The sequence below is a fragment of the Elephas maximus genome, chromosome 6 (assembly GCF_024166365.1).
Source record: "Elephas maximus indicus isolate mEleMax1 chromosome 6, mEleMax1 primary haplotype, whole genome shotgun sequence".
Classification (NCBI taxonomy): domain Eukaryota; kingdom Metazoa; phylum Chordata; class Mammalia; order Proboscidea; family Elephantidae; genus Elephas; species Elephas maximus.
In genome coordinates, this window is record NC_064824.1 from 104,220,677 (window position 1) to 104,239,358 (window position 18,682).

General features: G+C 36.9%; 1 protein-coding gene across 11 annotated transcripts in view; it reads left to right on the forward strand.

Annotated features, from left to right (window-relative positions):
* PARD3B (par-3 family cell polarity regulator beta) overlaps positions 1–18,682 on the forward strand; it is a 1,165,226-nt gene that overhangs the window by 938,925 nt on the left and 207,619 nt on the right. For all 11 annotated transcript variants that reach the window (XM_049888916.1, XM_049888918.1, XM_049888913.1 and 8 more), the window contains one exon: positions 2,322–2,432. In XM_049888916.1, coding sequence (XP_049744873.1) covers positions 2,322–2,432 — 111 coding nt within the window. The remainder of the gene's footprint in view (positions 1–2,321; positions 2,433–18,682) is intronic.

The following is an 18,682-nucleotide window of genomic DNA, read 5'->3' on the forward strand; positions in this document are numbered from 1 at the left end:
TTTTGAATTTTTTACCCAAATATTACTATATTCAATGACATTTGAGAGAAGTTATTTATCTGAGTGATATACTAAGGTGCTAACTGCTCACATAAAGATATTTAAAGTAAAATGATGATCCCTAAGACTTTTCTTCATGGGTCTGGAAAGCTACAAAATGTATTCTTGGAAACAAACATTACTTAGGTATCTCCTGCTTTGTAGGTTAAATAGAGGCCTTGGATATATCAACGATTCTATTTGAAAGTTAATATTTTTATATTTTTGTCTGTATTTTTCCTCTCCTATTTGTTTCCATAAAGGGCAGGTCATTTCTTCAGTGAAAAAGAGGAGTGGATTCAGAAATTGAGGCATAAATGAAAGAGACAAAAAAAGGCGGGGGCCTGGGGATAATGGAGTTAGAGCTGATAATTGGTCAGCCAGGTTCCCAAGACTAGACTGGACACACCAAAAGAATTTTGGTAGGAGCCGAAGTAGATGGAGGGATGGCAATGGGGAGGGAGAAAGTTCTTGAGAGTTCAATAATTGAAATTGTAGGTAGAGAAATATTCAAAGGAGTGAAGACTGGGAGAGGCTGGCAGGATGCAGTATGTACTGGGTTAACAAGAGGAATATGGATATTACCAGTGACATCCTCCAGGTGTGATACTCAGAGTTTCTGAAACATAAACCAGAAAGGAAAAAATATATGCTGATTTTTATGGAATTATGAAGACAGAAACATAGTTTACTCTGTGATTCTTCTAGTATTCTGGTTGCTCACAGAACAAGAGTTTCTTCAAAATTAGTGTGTCAGGTCTCCATGTAAGGAAATTCTGGTTCTGTGCGTGTGGGAGAGGTCAGCCAAGCGCATATAATTTGGTTTCCACAGGTTAGTGTGTGTGTGTGTTTGTATATTTGGTGTTGCTGCTGTTGTTTGTTGTAGTTGAATTTACTCTGACTCATGGAGACCCCATGTATAACAGAATGAAGCATTGTCAGGTTGTGCGCCATTTTCACTGTCACTGATATCTTCAAGTCCATCATTGTGGCTGCTATATATATTGAGTTCCCTCTAACCTAAAGAGCTCATCTTCCAGCATTACATCAGACAATATTCTGTCATGGTCCATAGAATTTCCACGGGCTAATTTTCAGAAGTAGATTACCAGGCTTTTCTTCCTAGTCTGTCTTAGTCTGGAAGCTCTGCTGAAACCTGACCACTGCTGGTATGTAACATAATGATAGCATAGCTTCTAGATTCATAGCAACACACAACCACCACAGTATGACAGACTGACAGACAGGTGGTAGGTAGGTAGGTAGATAGATATACTTGTACAGATACACACACATGTATATCACTCATACACACATGATTAAACTTTGCTGCTATTTAATAAGTAACAAGGGATAAATGGAATGTCCACAGATTTAGAAGAATCTTTACCTGAAGAATATGTATAACTGAGTGACTTTTTTTCCTGGTTATTGGCAGAGCATCTAGCCATCATCTTTTTTTGTGTTTGTTGATACTAAGACCATGAGAGATCCCTTTCAGAGAAAATATCTATTGGGAAAAATACCTGTCCTTTAAAAATGTAGTCCTAATAATAATTTAATCTCACCTTCTTTACTTTCATTTCAAATGTGCAATTTTCATGTTCCTAAAAATGCTAAGGAAGCCCAATGTGTTTTAAAGCCTGATCATTGTCACAGTTAACACCAGGCACCGAGGGGTGCTCAGAGTCCAGTAACCACAGACTGACTTAGGAATGGAGCAGCGAATGTGATGTGTTTAGAAGAGCACAATGTAGGGGGCCACACTATTCCCAGCCCTGCCGAAACCTGGTGGGTGGTCTTGGTCAAGCCCAGAGACTTTGCTGAGCTGTTCGCTCTTCACTTACAAAATAAAAACGCTGGGTTAGGTATTCTACAAGGTCCCTTACAGTACCATCGTTGTATAATACTATGATTTTAGTCTTAAATTTCAGTGCCACATGGAGCTCTGGAGACCTATTTAGGAGATTGGTCAGTTTTTAGTTATCTGTTAATGATAACCACTCAGTTTTTTGCTGTCTGTTAACAGTTAGAAATAATATTTTAATCACATGATATCGTGCTTGATGCACAATAAATATCTGAGTGGAAGGAAGGAAAGAAGAAAGGAAGGAAAGAATTTAGTAACCACATTATTTTTCTGTTTTCATGATTTATTTAACTTCCATTTTATGCAACATGATCTTGTATTGCTTAGATTAAAGAAGTATGTTTTAATGAGTTCATCTGATAAAGGAACATGGTTATTGCTAACAACCATCTTCACCTTTGTGTTTCACTAGATTTGGAAAGAAGAAAGAAGATAAGGGTGGAAAGTCTGAGCAGAAATGTACTCTGAAGCACGGTGGCCTGAGAGAAGAGGAGCTGGAAAAAATGAAAGAAGAGCGTGAAAGGTGAGAAGAAATGCTGAGCTAGTTTTATTTGCATCCATAGTCTATGTTTAATTTAGTTATTGTAACAATCAACTGGAGAAGTCTTATTTTAAGAAGCATAAAAGTCAGCTAATATAAAAGGAAGAGCACCTGGTAGAAAAGGACTCTGCCTTTCTGGGAAATTTTGATCGTATTTTGAGAAGATATTAACTTCATGTTTTTATTATATCAGTATTTGTAATTATTTCAAAATTTGTAATTTGCTATCCCTAATGTCAGCTATACCAATGCATATTTTTTCTGTGGTTTAAGTGATGAGTTATTTTTTTAAAGGTCATTTTGATATCGATGTTTAGAACTACCAGATTCCCATAGTCTGTTCCTAATTTTTGTCAAGCTGTTGTATGCTTCCTTAATTTTATTCTGCTAAATCCATGTGAGTACAGTAATTTAAGGAGTACACGTCCTTCATTTTAGGAAAAGCTGGTGTCTTTTATTAGGCTATCTGCAAGCTGAAAAGTACAAAGTACGTAGCCCATCTGTTAAAGGGCCAGTTTCATTTACTGAAATAATGGTGGTTTGTAAGGGCTGAATTCTCCTGTTGGAGGAGCTTAATGTTCCATTAGGACAAGAGGTCCTTCACATATCTTTGATGTTAACTCTAGCACTTATCCCAAGTGAACATGTTAAATGGCAGATTTAGAAACATGTAATTGAATATTCAGATTTCTCCTGAAAATTCTTCCCCTTCACAACTAAATGGAGCTTGGAGAAAGACAGAGATTATGACAAAACCACCATAAAATGTTAAGAATTTGATTCTGACTTCATCATATACAAAATCAGATTTATCCATCTTTTCACTTGCTTATTAGTAGCCTTAGTTCTTACAGTTTTTAAGGAGCCAGTTCTTTTATTTATTTTTATACTCGAGTATATGTTCTAAGAAAATCATACCTATCCATTGTGTTTTCTAGCACACAGCAGGCTAAGAGTATCTACTGTTAGCCTTTGACCCCTATCTTGTTGTCTATTCGTGTTGAGAAGGCTGACTTTATCAATAGTGAGGAAAAAAGCCTATTTAATCCTTTCTCATTGTTGAGAGGTTGATGAGCTCAGTTCCAGAATCAGTGGAGCAGTTAAAAGAAAATCAAGTGCTTTGCATTGTTGTTGACTACTCACCTGACAGAGCCGCCCCAAAGACGAAAGATGCATTCTCCATCATAGCCCAAGATTCAGTAACCCCGTAATGTAAAATGTAATTCAGGCTAAGATTTTAATGCATATATTGGCAAAGGCATCTATGCAGTGAGCCTACATCATAGATCTTCACTGCTCCCCTGATTTCACTTACTGAGACTCTGCATCCCATGCCTCATCTTCAGGAAATGGAGCTGTTTGCTAGAATGCAGACTTCACATTTTTTGCAGCTCACTTCTTTCTTGGGTATGAAGGGGGAAAAAAATCCTCTTAGTAGCTGGGGAACTGTATGCCAGCTAGAAAATTGATAACCCATAAAATAAGGTGGGTTGTCTTTAAGCAAGAGTTCATTTCCTTTCTGGTTTTGCCTTTAGGAAGCAGGTGCCTGAGGGAGTTTTGTTCTTAAAGGCAGGGCTGTAAATTTGCCTCAGCTGGCTATATAGACTTCAGGTCCAATTTTCTCAAAATATGTCTGGTCAAAATATTGAAAGAACTATAAGCTTCCACTTAGGCCACTTCCCACACGTGAACACATAAAACACATCTGATATGGGTTTCCTAGAGACAACATTGTCTCAATCATGTGCTAGGGGAAGAAGTTGGAGGAGTTGATTTTATGGTTGACTGCTATAGAATTAATGACCAGGGGCACTTCAACAATTTAGGGGCTGAGGGCCACGGAGACTGGAGGTGGGGGCTGAACATTTGGCGTTGCTCCCAGCCCTGGAGTCCTGTTCTTTTGCTCACCATCATCCATAGGAAACCAATTCACAACTCTTAAAGAACTCAGCAAGTGTATTACTCTTCATGGCATGGCCGTGGGGAAAAAAAAAAATGGGATAAAATAAGAAATCGTATATAAAAACTCACAAGAGTTATTTTTTCTAAATACATTTAAAAAATGTTTTCTTAGGATAATTTAAACCATCCTATTGTTCCATCTTAACTGTGACAGATATATAATAGTTCGTCATTAACGTAACTCTTTTTCCAAGAAGTTAAAGCACTTATGTAAAATATATACTGTATAGTACTTTAAAAATTATTAGCTCATTGGAGGCAAGTGTTACACTTTCAAGAATTTTGTGAGCCAATTGTTAAACCATTAGTTTGAAATTGGCCATGTTGGGTGTATTTACATCACAGAAATTGGCAAATGCACTAAATTGGATTTTTTGTTTTTACTTTTTCCCAAAGAGCCTGTTTCACCAGCACACCACTGTGGGCCCATACCAACTCTCTTCCAAATTTAACCTGGAATAAATTATATAAAATAAAGGAAAACAAAAAACTCATCCAAGTCGAACCGTATGATTTCTTACAGCACCCCTCTTACAGTACTGTTTCTCAGATTGTGGTCCATGGACCACATGCATCAGAATAAATCATTTGAGGAGCTTAATAAAAACCCACACCAGACTTGCAGAATCAGAATCTTGGGAGCTGGAGCCCAAGAACCTATCTTTAGTAGGCTAGCTCAAGATGATTCTTCTGACTTGGAGAGACAGGATTTGGCTGGAACATTAGATTAAAACATTCTAATACATCATTTCTTTTTTTCCCCAGGAAGACTGAGTGAGCCAGTCTATAAATGTTGTCAGTTTTTCTCGTGTGCTCTCTCCAAAGCATCCTACCTTGCTGGCATATTCTTACGTGAACAGAAGCCCTGTCAGTGCTCACTCCCATAAGGGACTATGGAACACTTTCCTCCAGAACCCCACACACATATGCCACAGAACTTAACGAAAGCAATACAAGTTTCATTAAGAAAATTTTAAAAACATAAAAAAGTAAAATAAGACTATGAAAACCATGCATAATCCTACCATAACCTTATAAAACTGAAAACCAAACCTGTTGCCGTCGAGTGATTCTGACTCATAGCGACCCTAGAGGACAGAGTAGAACTACCCCATAGGGTTTCCAAGGAGCGGCTGGTGGATTCGAACTGCCGACCTTTTGGTTAGCAGCCAACCTCTTAAACACTGTGCTACCAGGGCCCTCCATAACCCCATAACCACTATTAATATGCTTTTCATTTTTTTCTATGATTATATTTTCTTTGCAATCTTGATATCCATGCTGGATATATATATCATATTTTTACACAAATAATGCATGCCCTCTGTGTTTGTTTGCTGGCTGTGCCCTCCTCTCCCCCACGAGATGCCCTCACAAGTGTCACCAGGCCAATCCTCTTCCACATGTTGCTGTTAAAAAAAAATTTAGCATAACATGCTTACGAAAATACTTTGCAGGGGGAGGGAGCAGCCAGCAAACAAGCACAGAAGGCATGTGTTATTTGCATAAAAATACAGTAATACCTTACTTTTCTCACAGCATTATATTGTGAGCATTTCCCTATATCATTATAGGTTTTAAGATGGCATTTTTGATAGCTGCTTAATATTCTGTGAGTTCAATATACCTTATTTATCTTCTCTTATTGAACACTTAGTTTATCTCCAGTTTTTAACTTTGCAAATAATACTTTGATAAGCATCGAGATATAAAGATCTTTATAGAGTATCTCCCCTTAAATCATAGAATTCCTTCTTGAAGTTTCAGTTTCCTTATGTTTTATCCTGGGATTAATTTAACCTCACACTCAATTTTAAGAGTATATTGCCCCCCTCCACTCTATGCATTACTTTCCTTATGATTTCCGTATATATTTTCTCTCTATATCAGGTTTCTGATATGGAATTGTTTTGGTGCTATATATGACTAGCATATTCATAGTTACAGTTATGAAAGGTCAAAAAAGGTCACATTAGGTTGATGGCTTACTAAATTAGATTGGGGTCTGCTCTGGTGTCTACAACAATGGTTCTCAATGGAGCACTTTCACCCCCCAGGGGACATTTGAGTATGTCTGGAGACACTGGATGCTGCTAAACATCTTAAAATGCACAGGATATCCCTCCCCCACCACAACAACAAATTATCTAAACCAAAATGTCAGTGATGCAGAGGTTGAGAAAACCCGTTCTAGTCTCTAGACTTCGCAAAATGTAAGGATACTCTCCTGGACATCAGAATTGCATTGTCTCATGATATCCTGTGGATAAGGTACAGAAATATATAACAGATGACATAACCATAGAAAGAGTTTAAGCTATTTGAAAAACTGTACCCAAAGATTGTGAATGTATAGTCCATCCCTATAAGCTTACAAGAATAAAATTTTTCTCAAAAAAATTTATTTCTATTAAGCCTGTCCTGCTGAACATTTTCATCGTTGACGGTGACCTGTTGATCAGATTGTGAATGCCAAGACGCTGCAGGGGTTGATAATATGTCAGTAGAGGAGTCATCTGGAACTATGGACTGAATCAAACATAAAGAAACATAATAGGAATAAATGTAAAGTCTTACTTTTAGGTCCAAAAATGAGCTGTACAAACACAGGATGTGGAAGGTTTGACTTAATACCAAATATATGAAAATTTGCCTGATGGTTTTAGTTGAGGGTAAGTTTCGCATGAGTCAACATAAGGATATGCCTGCCAAAAACTTAATCCATTCCTAGGCTACATTATTGTAAATTCATGTGCAAAACAAGGGAGGAATCCATAATTCCTATTTTAAACTGCTCAGATCATACCTGGAATATCTCGTGCCTCTTTCACACACAGTGAATGGAGGCACTAAACCCATGTCTTATGAAAAATGTTAGAGGACCTCAGATACATACATCTTCACGAGTCAAGACTGAGCTGATTTCATATGCTAGAAGTGTTACATAGATTATACTTATATTATGGTATCCACTTTGCTCTAGTCTACTTACTTTGCCTCTCTCTTCATTCGTTCATTACCTTCTTGCAGATTCAAATGGGGCACTAATTCAAAAGTAGTAGCTTTCAGCTTAATAGAAGAGAAATTATAACACCTTATGAGCTTCTTAGAGAGGATTAGTGCATCAAATTATTGGGCTAGATCAGAGTTTCATAAACTTCAGTCTTTGATGTATCTCTTCATTGCCTTAAATATATGTGTGTACGTATTCAAATAAATAAATTATCCTAAAAATGCATAACCATGTAAGTTAGTTTTTGTAATTTAACACATTAAGCCACATACAATCCAAAATTGTCTTGTGATTGCTAATGCTACATTTGTCCACAGATGATCTCTAGGGTCTTTCCTAGGTCTTGTTTTTAGTTGCTGCTGAGTTGGCTCGGACTCGTGGTGACCTTATGTCTAACAGAACAAAATGTCGCCCAGTTCTGAGCTATCTTCCTTATTATTGGTATGTTTGAGTCCATTGTTATGGCTGTTATGTCAATCCACCTCACTGAGGGTTTCCCTCATTTTCCTTAGTCCTCAACTGTACCAACTATGATGTCCTTTTCCAGCGATTGGTCTTTTCTGATGACATGTCCAAAGTAAGCACATGGAAGCTCTCCATCCTCACTTCTAAGGAAAATTATGGTTCTTTAGGCAGCCCACAATATATTCAATGTTCTTTGCTAGTGTATATAAAATGGTAGCATCTTCTTTGATTTCCTAGATCTTGCCATGACTTTGGTTCATGGTAGTGTATGCACTATTCTTATCTGGTATATAGGCCTAAGTTTCTTGTTTAATTATGATTTAATTATGCAGTTGCAAGTTCCCCACATAAACGAAATGCATCTTAGAGAAATAAAAACATTCAGAAACCATTTATAGTTTGAGAATACAAGTGGGTGAAAATCTATTCCCAACCTCTCAGCGTTTTATTTAATTATGGAGGATTTTTATGTTACTGGAAATTGTTACATTTCCTGAGCTGTTGATATGTCCCCTCCTGATATAAGTCAAACAGTTCATTGCAATGAAACCCTGCTTTAAATAACTCATCATTTTGTTCATGCTTCAGTGAGATTGGCCATAACAAAACATTAGTTCCAAAGACCGATTCATCCTTGCTAGGATGAATCCAATAGTATATTCAAAGACTATTTCTCCTAGAATCTTTTTTCAAGCTAAATTAAATTAGCATTTTCCAAACAGTCAGATTATGTAAATTAGTATCGTGAGCTGAAAGCAAGAGATTATTATAACAAGTCAATGAATGTATTTTTTGTTTAATTTTCAAACTTTAGCTTAAGCTTGTAACCCTCCACAAAGTGTGAAACTAACCAGATTCTTGGACCTGTAAAGAATTGTACTTATATTGTTAATAATAGCTTCTCAAAAGTCAGGTGGAGATTGGTTGAAGGAAAGTATATTCCCCTAGTTTAATTAGGATTATCGTACCAAGAGGAAAAATCCCCACTGGCACCAAAGGCTGTCTTCCATTAACATCTTGTATTAAAAAACAGTTGCTGTTGAGCTGATCTTGACTCATTTTGCCCCACATGTTGCAGAGTAGAACTGCTCCGTAGGATTTTCAAGGCTATGACCTTTCAGAAGCAAATTGCCAGGCCTTTCTTTTGAGGCACCTCTTTTGGTTAGTAGTCAAGTACTTAACCATTTGCAGCACCTAAGGACTCCTAAGTCTCCTGTTACTGACCCTGAAATAAAATTTTGCTAAATGTAGCTTCATACTGAAATTGGAAGAAAAAAAAAAAAAAAGCCGAGAGTGTATTAGCTATGCACTCCAAGGTCTTCTGTGTACTCTTGTACCATGTTAGAGTTTCTTTTGGTAAGGGAGCTTGTTTACTGCACTAATGAAGTGTCGTCCTTGTAGATCTTATTAGAATCTTAGTAGGATGCATGAGAAGATAGGGTTGGGGGATGCGGGGTGGAAGAGACAAGCTCTCCAGCTTCAGCACTGAGAAGTACGGAAACATGTGGCTCTTGTTTTCAAAAACTGGCCTGAACGGAATGCCTAAGTGAGAGTGAAACTAAGATTTAAGAAAGGTAATCGGTTTCAGTGTCTGAATTCAAGGCTCTTAGTTTTCTATCCTTTTAGGAAGTCTTCCAAGAACTGCAGAGGCTTCTCCCTTGCCTTATCAGCTGCGCTGCTTGTGGCCTGTTCCCTTGGTTTAAATCAATACATGTGCTTTTGATATTTGGCAAACCAAGATTTAATTATGCAGCTGCAAGTTCCCCACATAAACGAAATGCATCTTAGAGAAATAAAAACATTCAGAAACCATTTATAGTTTGAGAATACAAGTGGGTGAAAATCTATTCCCAACCTCTCAGCGTTTTATTTAATTATGGAGGATTTTTATGTTACTGGAAATTGAAATGAAAACCAGAGTAAGGCTAGAGTTTATCCAACATTTGTTCATACTGAAAAATGAAAACACTTATTGGATTCTAAGAGGGAAAAGGAAAGTTTTACATTCTGAATTAATATTTTAGTTGTAAGCTACATACATATCATCCCCCTAAACACATAAAGCAACAAATGATAGAATTTTGTCATTATTGTATCCAAAAAAGTGTGTGTTTCATTAAAGAAACCAGAAGGTTCATTACTTTAATTTGCCAAGTGACTTTCAATAATTAATTATTTACTGAACTTAAACTTTGGCACTATTTAAACTGTTGAAAACACTCATGTTTTGGCATGATTACATACAAATGATTAATTCAGCATGGTGTTACTCATCAGTAAATATCCCTATCTTTTGCAGTAGAATTCGCTAGGTCCTGTGGTTTGGGCAAAATAAAATGTTGGAATGATTCCCAGTTTTAATAGTCCCAATTTATTATTACCACTGAACCCTGATCAGATCATGCACTGGATTAGATCCCAGTTTTTCAAAATGCCTCAATTTATGGCTCCCTTAGAATTCTGATAAAAACATGTATTTGAATTAGGCTTTGGTTGGCTAAAAGAGATCCACTTAATTACTTTTAGATTCTTATTAGATCATCACTGTATGGAAGTTATGAAAAATATTACTAGATAGTGTTTCTCAGGACAAAGTCATGTTCTCATTTTCTGCCGACACAAAGTAGCTGTCAGATTTCTGGTTTTCATAGTACTAACCACCTCAGTGACGGAAAAGAGATTTGCTGTCTCCCAGTGATTACTAATGATGCTGTGTTAGGGTAAGGATCCCTCTCTCCCAGAATAAGAATTAAAAATTAGAAGGGGGTTGTGAGGGAGGAAGGAAGAACAAACAAACTGTGTAATGGCTATACACCCCCAACTGCTTATTCAGGGGCCATCTTCCAAAATTTACCTCTATTTCGGAGGAATGAAGGGGTGACACATAGGGGGATGCAGGTGGCTTTAATATATGTACATTTATTGATCTTTGTAACATCTATCTTCTCAGAAATGCTTGTGGTCACCAACAAAATTTGGCACATTACTGTATTCCTATAGACAGGAGATGGGAACACCTACATCCGAATGCTATGCCAGCATTTTTTATGAGCCAAAGTCCTTTTATGGAACTTGAATCAATGTTAGAAGTGCTGTATTAGCAACTACTTGTCAGCTGAGCTGGATTAATACATAAAATGAATCACTTGACTGGTATGCTTTCCAACAGTCATTTAGACAAACTTCTAAGATTATTAAAGTACGCCAGCTCTTTAAAAAAAAAAAAAATGTTTTAAAAGAATACTATTACATTCAGATACCCTGGAGTGACATAGAATATTATTGTATGCAGTTGTAGTGTTGTTGAAATACATTCTGAAAAGGAATTATCCCAAACCACCTGGAGTGATTCCACGGAAGTGTTTAGAATATATGATCTGATAAAGACTTAGGAAGCAATTCTAATTTCAGCCAATCCGGGGTACTTGGTTTTACTATACACAGGTTAAACAAATAAATATTTAGTCTAGGATAGTATAATCAACAAACTTTGGTAATTCGGTAGATTTTATGCCAATCAGAAATACACATATGTTTGGCTTGGTGGGGATTATTCAAGGCAGTGGCAGAATTTCAGAAGAGGAGTTTCTGGGAAAAGCTTTGGGTGACTTTAACGAGGTAGAAAGCCATTTGATGAATACTGCTTAGGAATGAGAGTCCATTGCCCATTTTATCACTTGTTTCCATGGCTTTGGAGAAACCACTTTTGAAGGTGTATTCTTGAAGTTCTTTTTTTGATCTGTGAGATGGTAATAATAATACCTCGGTTTTATACATTTTTTTTCAGATGAAATGCTTTTTAACTGCTAAGTTCCTCAGAATAAAAATATTGAATATATGTGAGTTAAGCAAATCCATAATATTTACTGTGGATTACTTTTGGACTGGGCAATATACAAGTATAGTTAACTTGAGAAATGTGGACAAATTAAACTTCCATGAATCAAATGATATTTTCTAGAATATCTAAAGTACCTTATCTTCATTTCTTATTTGGACATGTGCCACATTGTATCCTGCTTTGGAAAACTTCCATGACAGCATATCCATTGTGCAGGCCAAAATTAGTTACTGTTCACATAGGTTGGCAAATCCTGCAAGTTGAAAGGATGCTCTACCTATTGTCTTTCAGAACCTGCTTTTTTGTGCCTCGTATCCTTTATATAGAAATTATAACCTAGACCAGTGATTTACAAACACAAACTTTGTTTTTCTAAATTTCCTGGACTGCTTTCTAGATCTGTGGTTCTCACCTGGAAGCAACTTAACTCCTAGGTATCTGTCATGGATTGAATTGTGTCTCCCAAAAAATATGTACCAACTTGGTTAGGCCATGATTCTCAGTATGGTGATATTGTGTGATTGTCCTCCATTTTGTGATTGTAATTTTAGGTTAAAGAGGATTAGGGTGGGATTGTAACACCCTTACTAAGGTCACATCCCTGATCCAATGTAAAGGAGTTTCCCTGAAGTGTGGCCTCCACCACCTTTTATCTTACTGGAGATAAAACGAAAGGGAAGCAAGCAGAGAGTGGAGGACCTCATACCACCAAGAAAGCAGTACCAGGAGCAGAGCATGTCCTTTGGCCCCAGGGTTCCTGCGTGGAGAAGCTCCTAGTCCAGGGACAGATTGATGACAAAGATCTTCCTCCAGAGCCTACAGAGAGAGACGGCCTTACCCTGGAGCTGATGCCCTTTATTTGGATTTATAGCCTAGTAGACTGTGAGAGAATAAATTTCTCTTTGTTAAAGCCATCCAGTGGTAGGGTTTCTGTTGTAGCAGCAGTAGATGACTAAGATAGAATTATTTGACAATGTCTAAGACATTTTTTTGTTTTCATACAGTGAGGGGGAGGGGGCAGTGCTAATGGAATCTAGCAGGTAGAGAACAAGGATGTTGACAAACATCCTACCATGCGCAAGATAGCCCCCCACAACAAAGAATTATCCATTCCCGGATGTCGATTGTGCCAAAGTCAAGAAACCGTATTTTAAATAAACGGTAATATACATATAGATGTATAGCTATAAATAGAAATATACTATAGATATTTAGTAACTCTCTGGTTGGGCCTGAGGATATGTATTTTGAAATCAATTGCCAAGTAATTGTCATTTGTAGCCATGTTTTGGACCAACTGGTCTGGGGGTGGCCCAGGGGGAGGCCACGTGACTAAAGGGAAAGATGACAAGACTTGGGAGTTAGTCAGACATAGGTTAAAAACCTGACTCTGCACATACACACTGGAAAGCTACTTAACTGCTCAATTTTCTCATCTGTTAAATGAGAATCGAGATTTCTGTCTCCTGGATTGTTGTCAAAATTAAAAGTAATGTTTATGAAATAAGCACCTGGCTCGCTCTGGGTGGTCAGTGTTATTTTATGATCAGCTTTAGGTATTAAAGACCCCAGATCACCCAGTCGGTTAAGCTTTTGGGGCCTAGAATGCTCTGAGGCACACCATCTGTGGAAGCCGCGGAATTGGATCCTATCATGATGAAGAAAGCCAACTTGAGTGCAGATTTTGCCTATCAGGGAGTCATGCCAGATGCTTCCATTCAAGGGGCATTTCTTCATTTCTTATTGATCACCATTTGGAAGTTGCTCCTCAAGCATAGTGAGCTTGGCATGAGATGGCAGTGCAGTAGCAGGAGAGTGCTGACTGCAGCCAGCCAGTGCTTGGCAGCTATGGAAACAAAGTCAGGGAGGAGAGACACAAATGGCATGGGGCACTGCCAGATCTCCAAGTCCATGGCATGTGTGACCACCATAGAAAACACTTGTAACTACAGTCATGAAATTAACAAAATCTTCACATTTGCATTTTGGTTATATGTATAGATTAAGGGAGGGATAACTCTGGTTTGCTAATATTTTGACTCTCGTTTTTGGTGGAAGTGGAATGAAGTGTCTTTTTCTTCTTCCACCCTCTCCCATCTACCTTTCCTTGCTGGAGTTTAATTACTTAACGACTTTACAGTACATCCAAATTGACTTCAGACTGATGCCCAAAGGAACCTGACCCCTTTCTCACTCCCAAACTCCTGTCTTCTTCTGTTTTGTGTCCTTTGTTTGATTTCAGTCTTGACAGTTAAAGTGGTTGAAGAGGATTGGGCTGTGGCACAAAAAAAATCTGCTTTTCCAAAAGATCAGTGAAAAAGGGCATTTAAAAAAAATAGTAACAGTCTACTGTTTAGATGAAAGCTATAAGTATAATGTTCTTAGAGGAACTTCACAAATAATGAATAATAATATGTGAAATCATGTTAAATATGACAGGTTCAAGAAGAGTGGATCAGTAATAATAGCTTTGATTTGTCATTCTTCTCTCCAGAACGTTCAATGGTTCTCCATTTCCTGCTGCATATAATCCAAATCCATGAGCCTGATGTGTCTGACTGTAGCCTATCCTTGTAATGATAATTTCCATTCCTGACCTATATGATCCCTGTGCCCAAGCCAATCTAGAATATTTACACTTTTTGAGATTGCAATAGCACTTTCCAATCTCTGTATCATTCCTGGTACTCTTTCCTCCGCATGGACTGCCTTGCTCCTACTTTATGGAATGAAATCAGTGAGACAACACTTCCTCCATGATACCTTCCCTAAGTGCCATTATTAAATAACCTGAATCATTTCTGTTAACCTTCAAATTCTTCAGCTGCAAAATTGATATATGTGCATTGTAGCATCGTGTTTTTGTGAGGATTCAATGAAACACTGAGATAAAGCATTCAGGATAGTGCTGGGTATATATATAGATGTTCAATAGATGGTGAACTTAGAGATAATGTTTATTTGAGAGGGAACTAGCATTAAAATCAAACAGTGCTTGCATTGTAGACGTTTGTGATTACAAACGTGACTTCTCTCTTTTACTAGCTTTGCAGTTTCCTTAGGGCAAGGACTACATTGTAATCATTTTTCTGTTTCTCCCAGCATCTAATATATTACGTTTCACAGAGTGGGTGCTCAAAAAATAGTTGTTGAATAATGGATGGGTGAATGAATGAACAGGTATAAAAACACACTGATTTTAATTTCGTTTTTCAAGTGAATAATTGCTAGAATGGAACTAAGGAGTAAAATAAGCTAACTCAGTGGCTGGCAAAGCTACCTTGTTTAGAGAAATAGAACTTTTCCCCATACCATGATATGATGTCAAGGAGCATGAAGTCACTTGTACTTGGCAGAAGGACAGTGGAAGTGGGTCAGTGAAGCATACTGACCAGCCCATCAGAACTGTCGACACCCATTTCCGTATCACTGAACCACATACTGAGAAGTAAAGTAAATGAAATCCATCTGCTTCACAAACAAATGAAACCGCTTTGGGCCCGGAGAGTATTTTTGAGTTGGTCTTTTGCCCCCACCCTCTTCCACTGGCCTCAATTTAACCAGTTGAAATTATTTTAAGTACCATTCTCTTCATCCTTAAAAAAAAAAAACAATTTGCCTTTAAATGGGAAACCTGAATTTGGTTGCATAGATGAGACACACTGTGCTTAGTTTTTCCTCCATCAGAGTAGAATTCTTTTTGTGTTGCATGTTGAAACCAGTTCTGTCAGAATTCATGGTGCAGATTTTATTTCAGGGGGCAAGCATAAAAAAATATTATGTAAATAGGGGATCATGAAAAATGGCGACAGCCATTTGTAATATACCAAATGCTACAGAGCTACTCTCTTAAAAAAAAAAAATTTTTTTTTTTTTTTTTTAGGGAGGGAATATTACCAAACTCTTAGTCTGTAATTAGAAGTCCACATTACCATTAAATTAGAGTCTTCATCCTATAAAATAATTCTTTATTATATACTCTTTTGCAATTTCATGTCTTTTCTTCCCATCTCGATCCTATTCTCCTGAGGCATACATGATGACTTCTATCTCAGGAGAAAGAAAATATTTAGTAAAGTCCAGATTTACTTAAAAGTGTAAAACAATATCATATTTATAATAAGTTACTTATGTAATTTTTTTAATGGTAAAAATTTAATAATCAGTAAGCAAATAAATATTTAATAACTATATATGAAATATCTTGCCTAAAATATTCCCTATGTTTTAAAATATGGTGCTTTGCTTAGTGAACCACCTGACTATAATAATAAGCAATAGCTTAAAAAAATTAAAAGCAAAATAGTAGGTGAGGAATTGCTTAGACACCTCATTTTTTAAAAATAATTATCGACTCCATTATTGACAATATCAACAGCTAATTAAAAATTCTATTAGTGAAGATGTAAAAGATGGCACGTTTCCAATTCAGATTGACACTGGAGACGTAGACATAATTGATATTTGTTCAATAATCCTTAAATGTTTCACAGTCTAATAGAAGCTGTGATAGCCATAGAAAGTTTCAAGTGCTAAGTGTATATACATATATATACATATATATATATTTAGGCACTTAAATTTTCAAATCAAATGATGAGTCTTTGTTTAAAAAAATTATAAAGTTTTCAGCTGACTGAGCATCAAAGGACATTGTAGTGGGTTGACTTTGTTTAAGAAAAAATCATTGAGTCAAGATAATATATGCTGTAATGCATATGTTCCTAATCTGGTCATACTGGATGTAATAAGAAATTCCAAAAAAGATATTTTATTAGTTGAACTTTTAAATTTCAGAGCTGCATTTTGTAATGGTCCCATAAATGAACCATATTGTAATGACCATTAAATAAACAAAATGCTTCCGTATTATAGTTTGCTGTTATTGACATTATTAAGCCTGAATTGAACACATTTCAATGCAGGACTTTTTTGCACAGCAAATTAAATCTTGCTATAATAATTTTTCTGTTTCTTAGCAATCAATTTTATCCCAAATGATCATAGATTAATAAAAAAAAAATTTTTTTTTTTTTTTTTTTTTATATCTCACCAGTTTCAATGGATGGACATGTAAGGCCTGACAGAGAAAGTTGCACAAAAAAAATGACAAAGTGTTAAGAAACGGGAAGTTAATTCTTGAGGGGGCATCATTCTTCATTTCACCAGCAAATCGAATTCAATGCCCAGAAATCTGACATTATGCTAAAATATCCCCAGCTTCACGTATGCTTATGGCTTCAGGTAGATAGGGATGCCTTATACTAGTGACAAATTCAGATCATCAAAGGAAATCTATTCAGAGGAGATAAACATACTCTCCAGGATCTAGTCATGCAACCCTCATTGATCAACCTGAAATCACCTCCAGCAGATATCAGTTAACCCCAATGTGCACTACTATAGCTTACATAAGCTTGACTCTGCCTAGCTAAGTTTAAAAAAATTTAAAGAAAAAAAAAAACAAACCCTGTATTCTGACATAATAAACCAAAAGGGTATGCAAACAAACATGGAAATTTAGGTTCTCAAAGATATACTTAGAGACTTTGCTTCTACGCAAGAGAGAGAAACACATTTTACTAAAAGCATGCCAATTAAGAATCGAAAATTGAGGAAGATCTCCAACTACCACAAATTAAAAATAAAATGTGTAGTATGTTTTTATAACTTTTCCGGAGCATTTGAAAACATATAAACCCATATAGACATGTTTATGATTCTATTTACAAACTCATCTTTGCATTGCCTTATAATCAGATGACATTCGGAAGGGATTTTTTCATCTAAAAGAATATGAGAAATAGTCTCAGGAATAGACTAGCTGGGGGGTGTAAGTTTTATTACTTCTTGGCATCTGAGGGCATCTTTCTGGAATTAGAAAAAAAAAAAAAGGCTGTCTGAAAGTATTATTTGTCGGAATTTTTGCATTGCTATGGCCATGAGTGTGGTGGTATGTGTAGATGGGTATGTGTATGCATATTTATGTCTTTGTGACTGAGATAAATACATAGATAATATGCATGTAGGCTAAAGATCACCTGGTACTACACTAAGTCCCCTCTTGAGCGTTTATTAACCATTCTTTGGCCGATTGGAAAAGTAGCATTTTTAAATGAATTACTGCTTGGTAAGAGTTTGCATACTGTAAGAAAGGATACCAATGAAAATAATCGGGTACTTGGAGGAGGAGGGAGGTGTTGAAAAGAAAAACACTGGGGTGGAGGAAGTAGAGCACCCTGTGAGGAAGGCAATGTTCCCTCCCACATCCCTGAGGTGCTACTCCAGCCCAGGTGAGCAGCGTGTGCAGAAGTGGACTTGTTAATTTCGTTAAACGTATATAGCTGGCTGGCTCAGAGAATTAAGGCAACATGCTAATAAGGTAAACATTACATAAACCCTACCCCTTTATGGACTATTGACAAAGAACCTGTGTAGCACAAGTGGTTTGCAATCAGCTGCTAACCCAAAGTTTGGCAGTTCAAAACCTCCCAGCAGCTCTGAGGAAGAAAGGCCTGACAATCTGTTTCTGTAAAGATTATATCCAAGAAAACCTTATGGAGAAGTTTCTACTCTGTAATATACTGGGTTACCATGTGTTGGGGGCTGACTTGACAGTATCAACATGGACCACTGATGCATTAAAAAAGCTACCTATTAAATACCAGTTGGACTAAGTATTAGGAGCCCTGGTGGTGCAGTGCTTAAAGCATTTGGCTGCTAACTGAAAGGTCAGTTTGAATCCACCAGCCACTCCACAGGAGAAATATGTGGCAGTCTGCTTCCGTAAAGATTCACAGCCTTGGAAACCCTGTGAGGCAGTCCTACTCTGTCCTATAGGGTTGCTATAAGTCAAAATCAACTCAGTGGCAGTGGGTTTTGGGATCTGGACCAAGTATTTCAATAGGCATTAAGGATTCAAGGACTATTTCAAGAAAAAAAAAAAAAAAG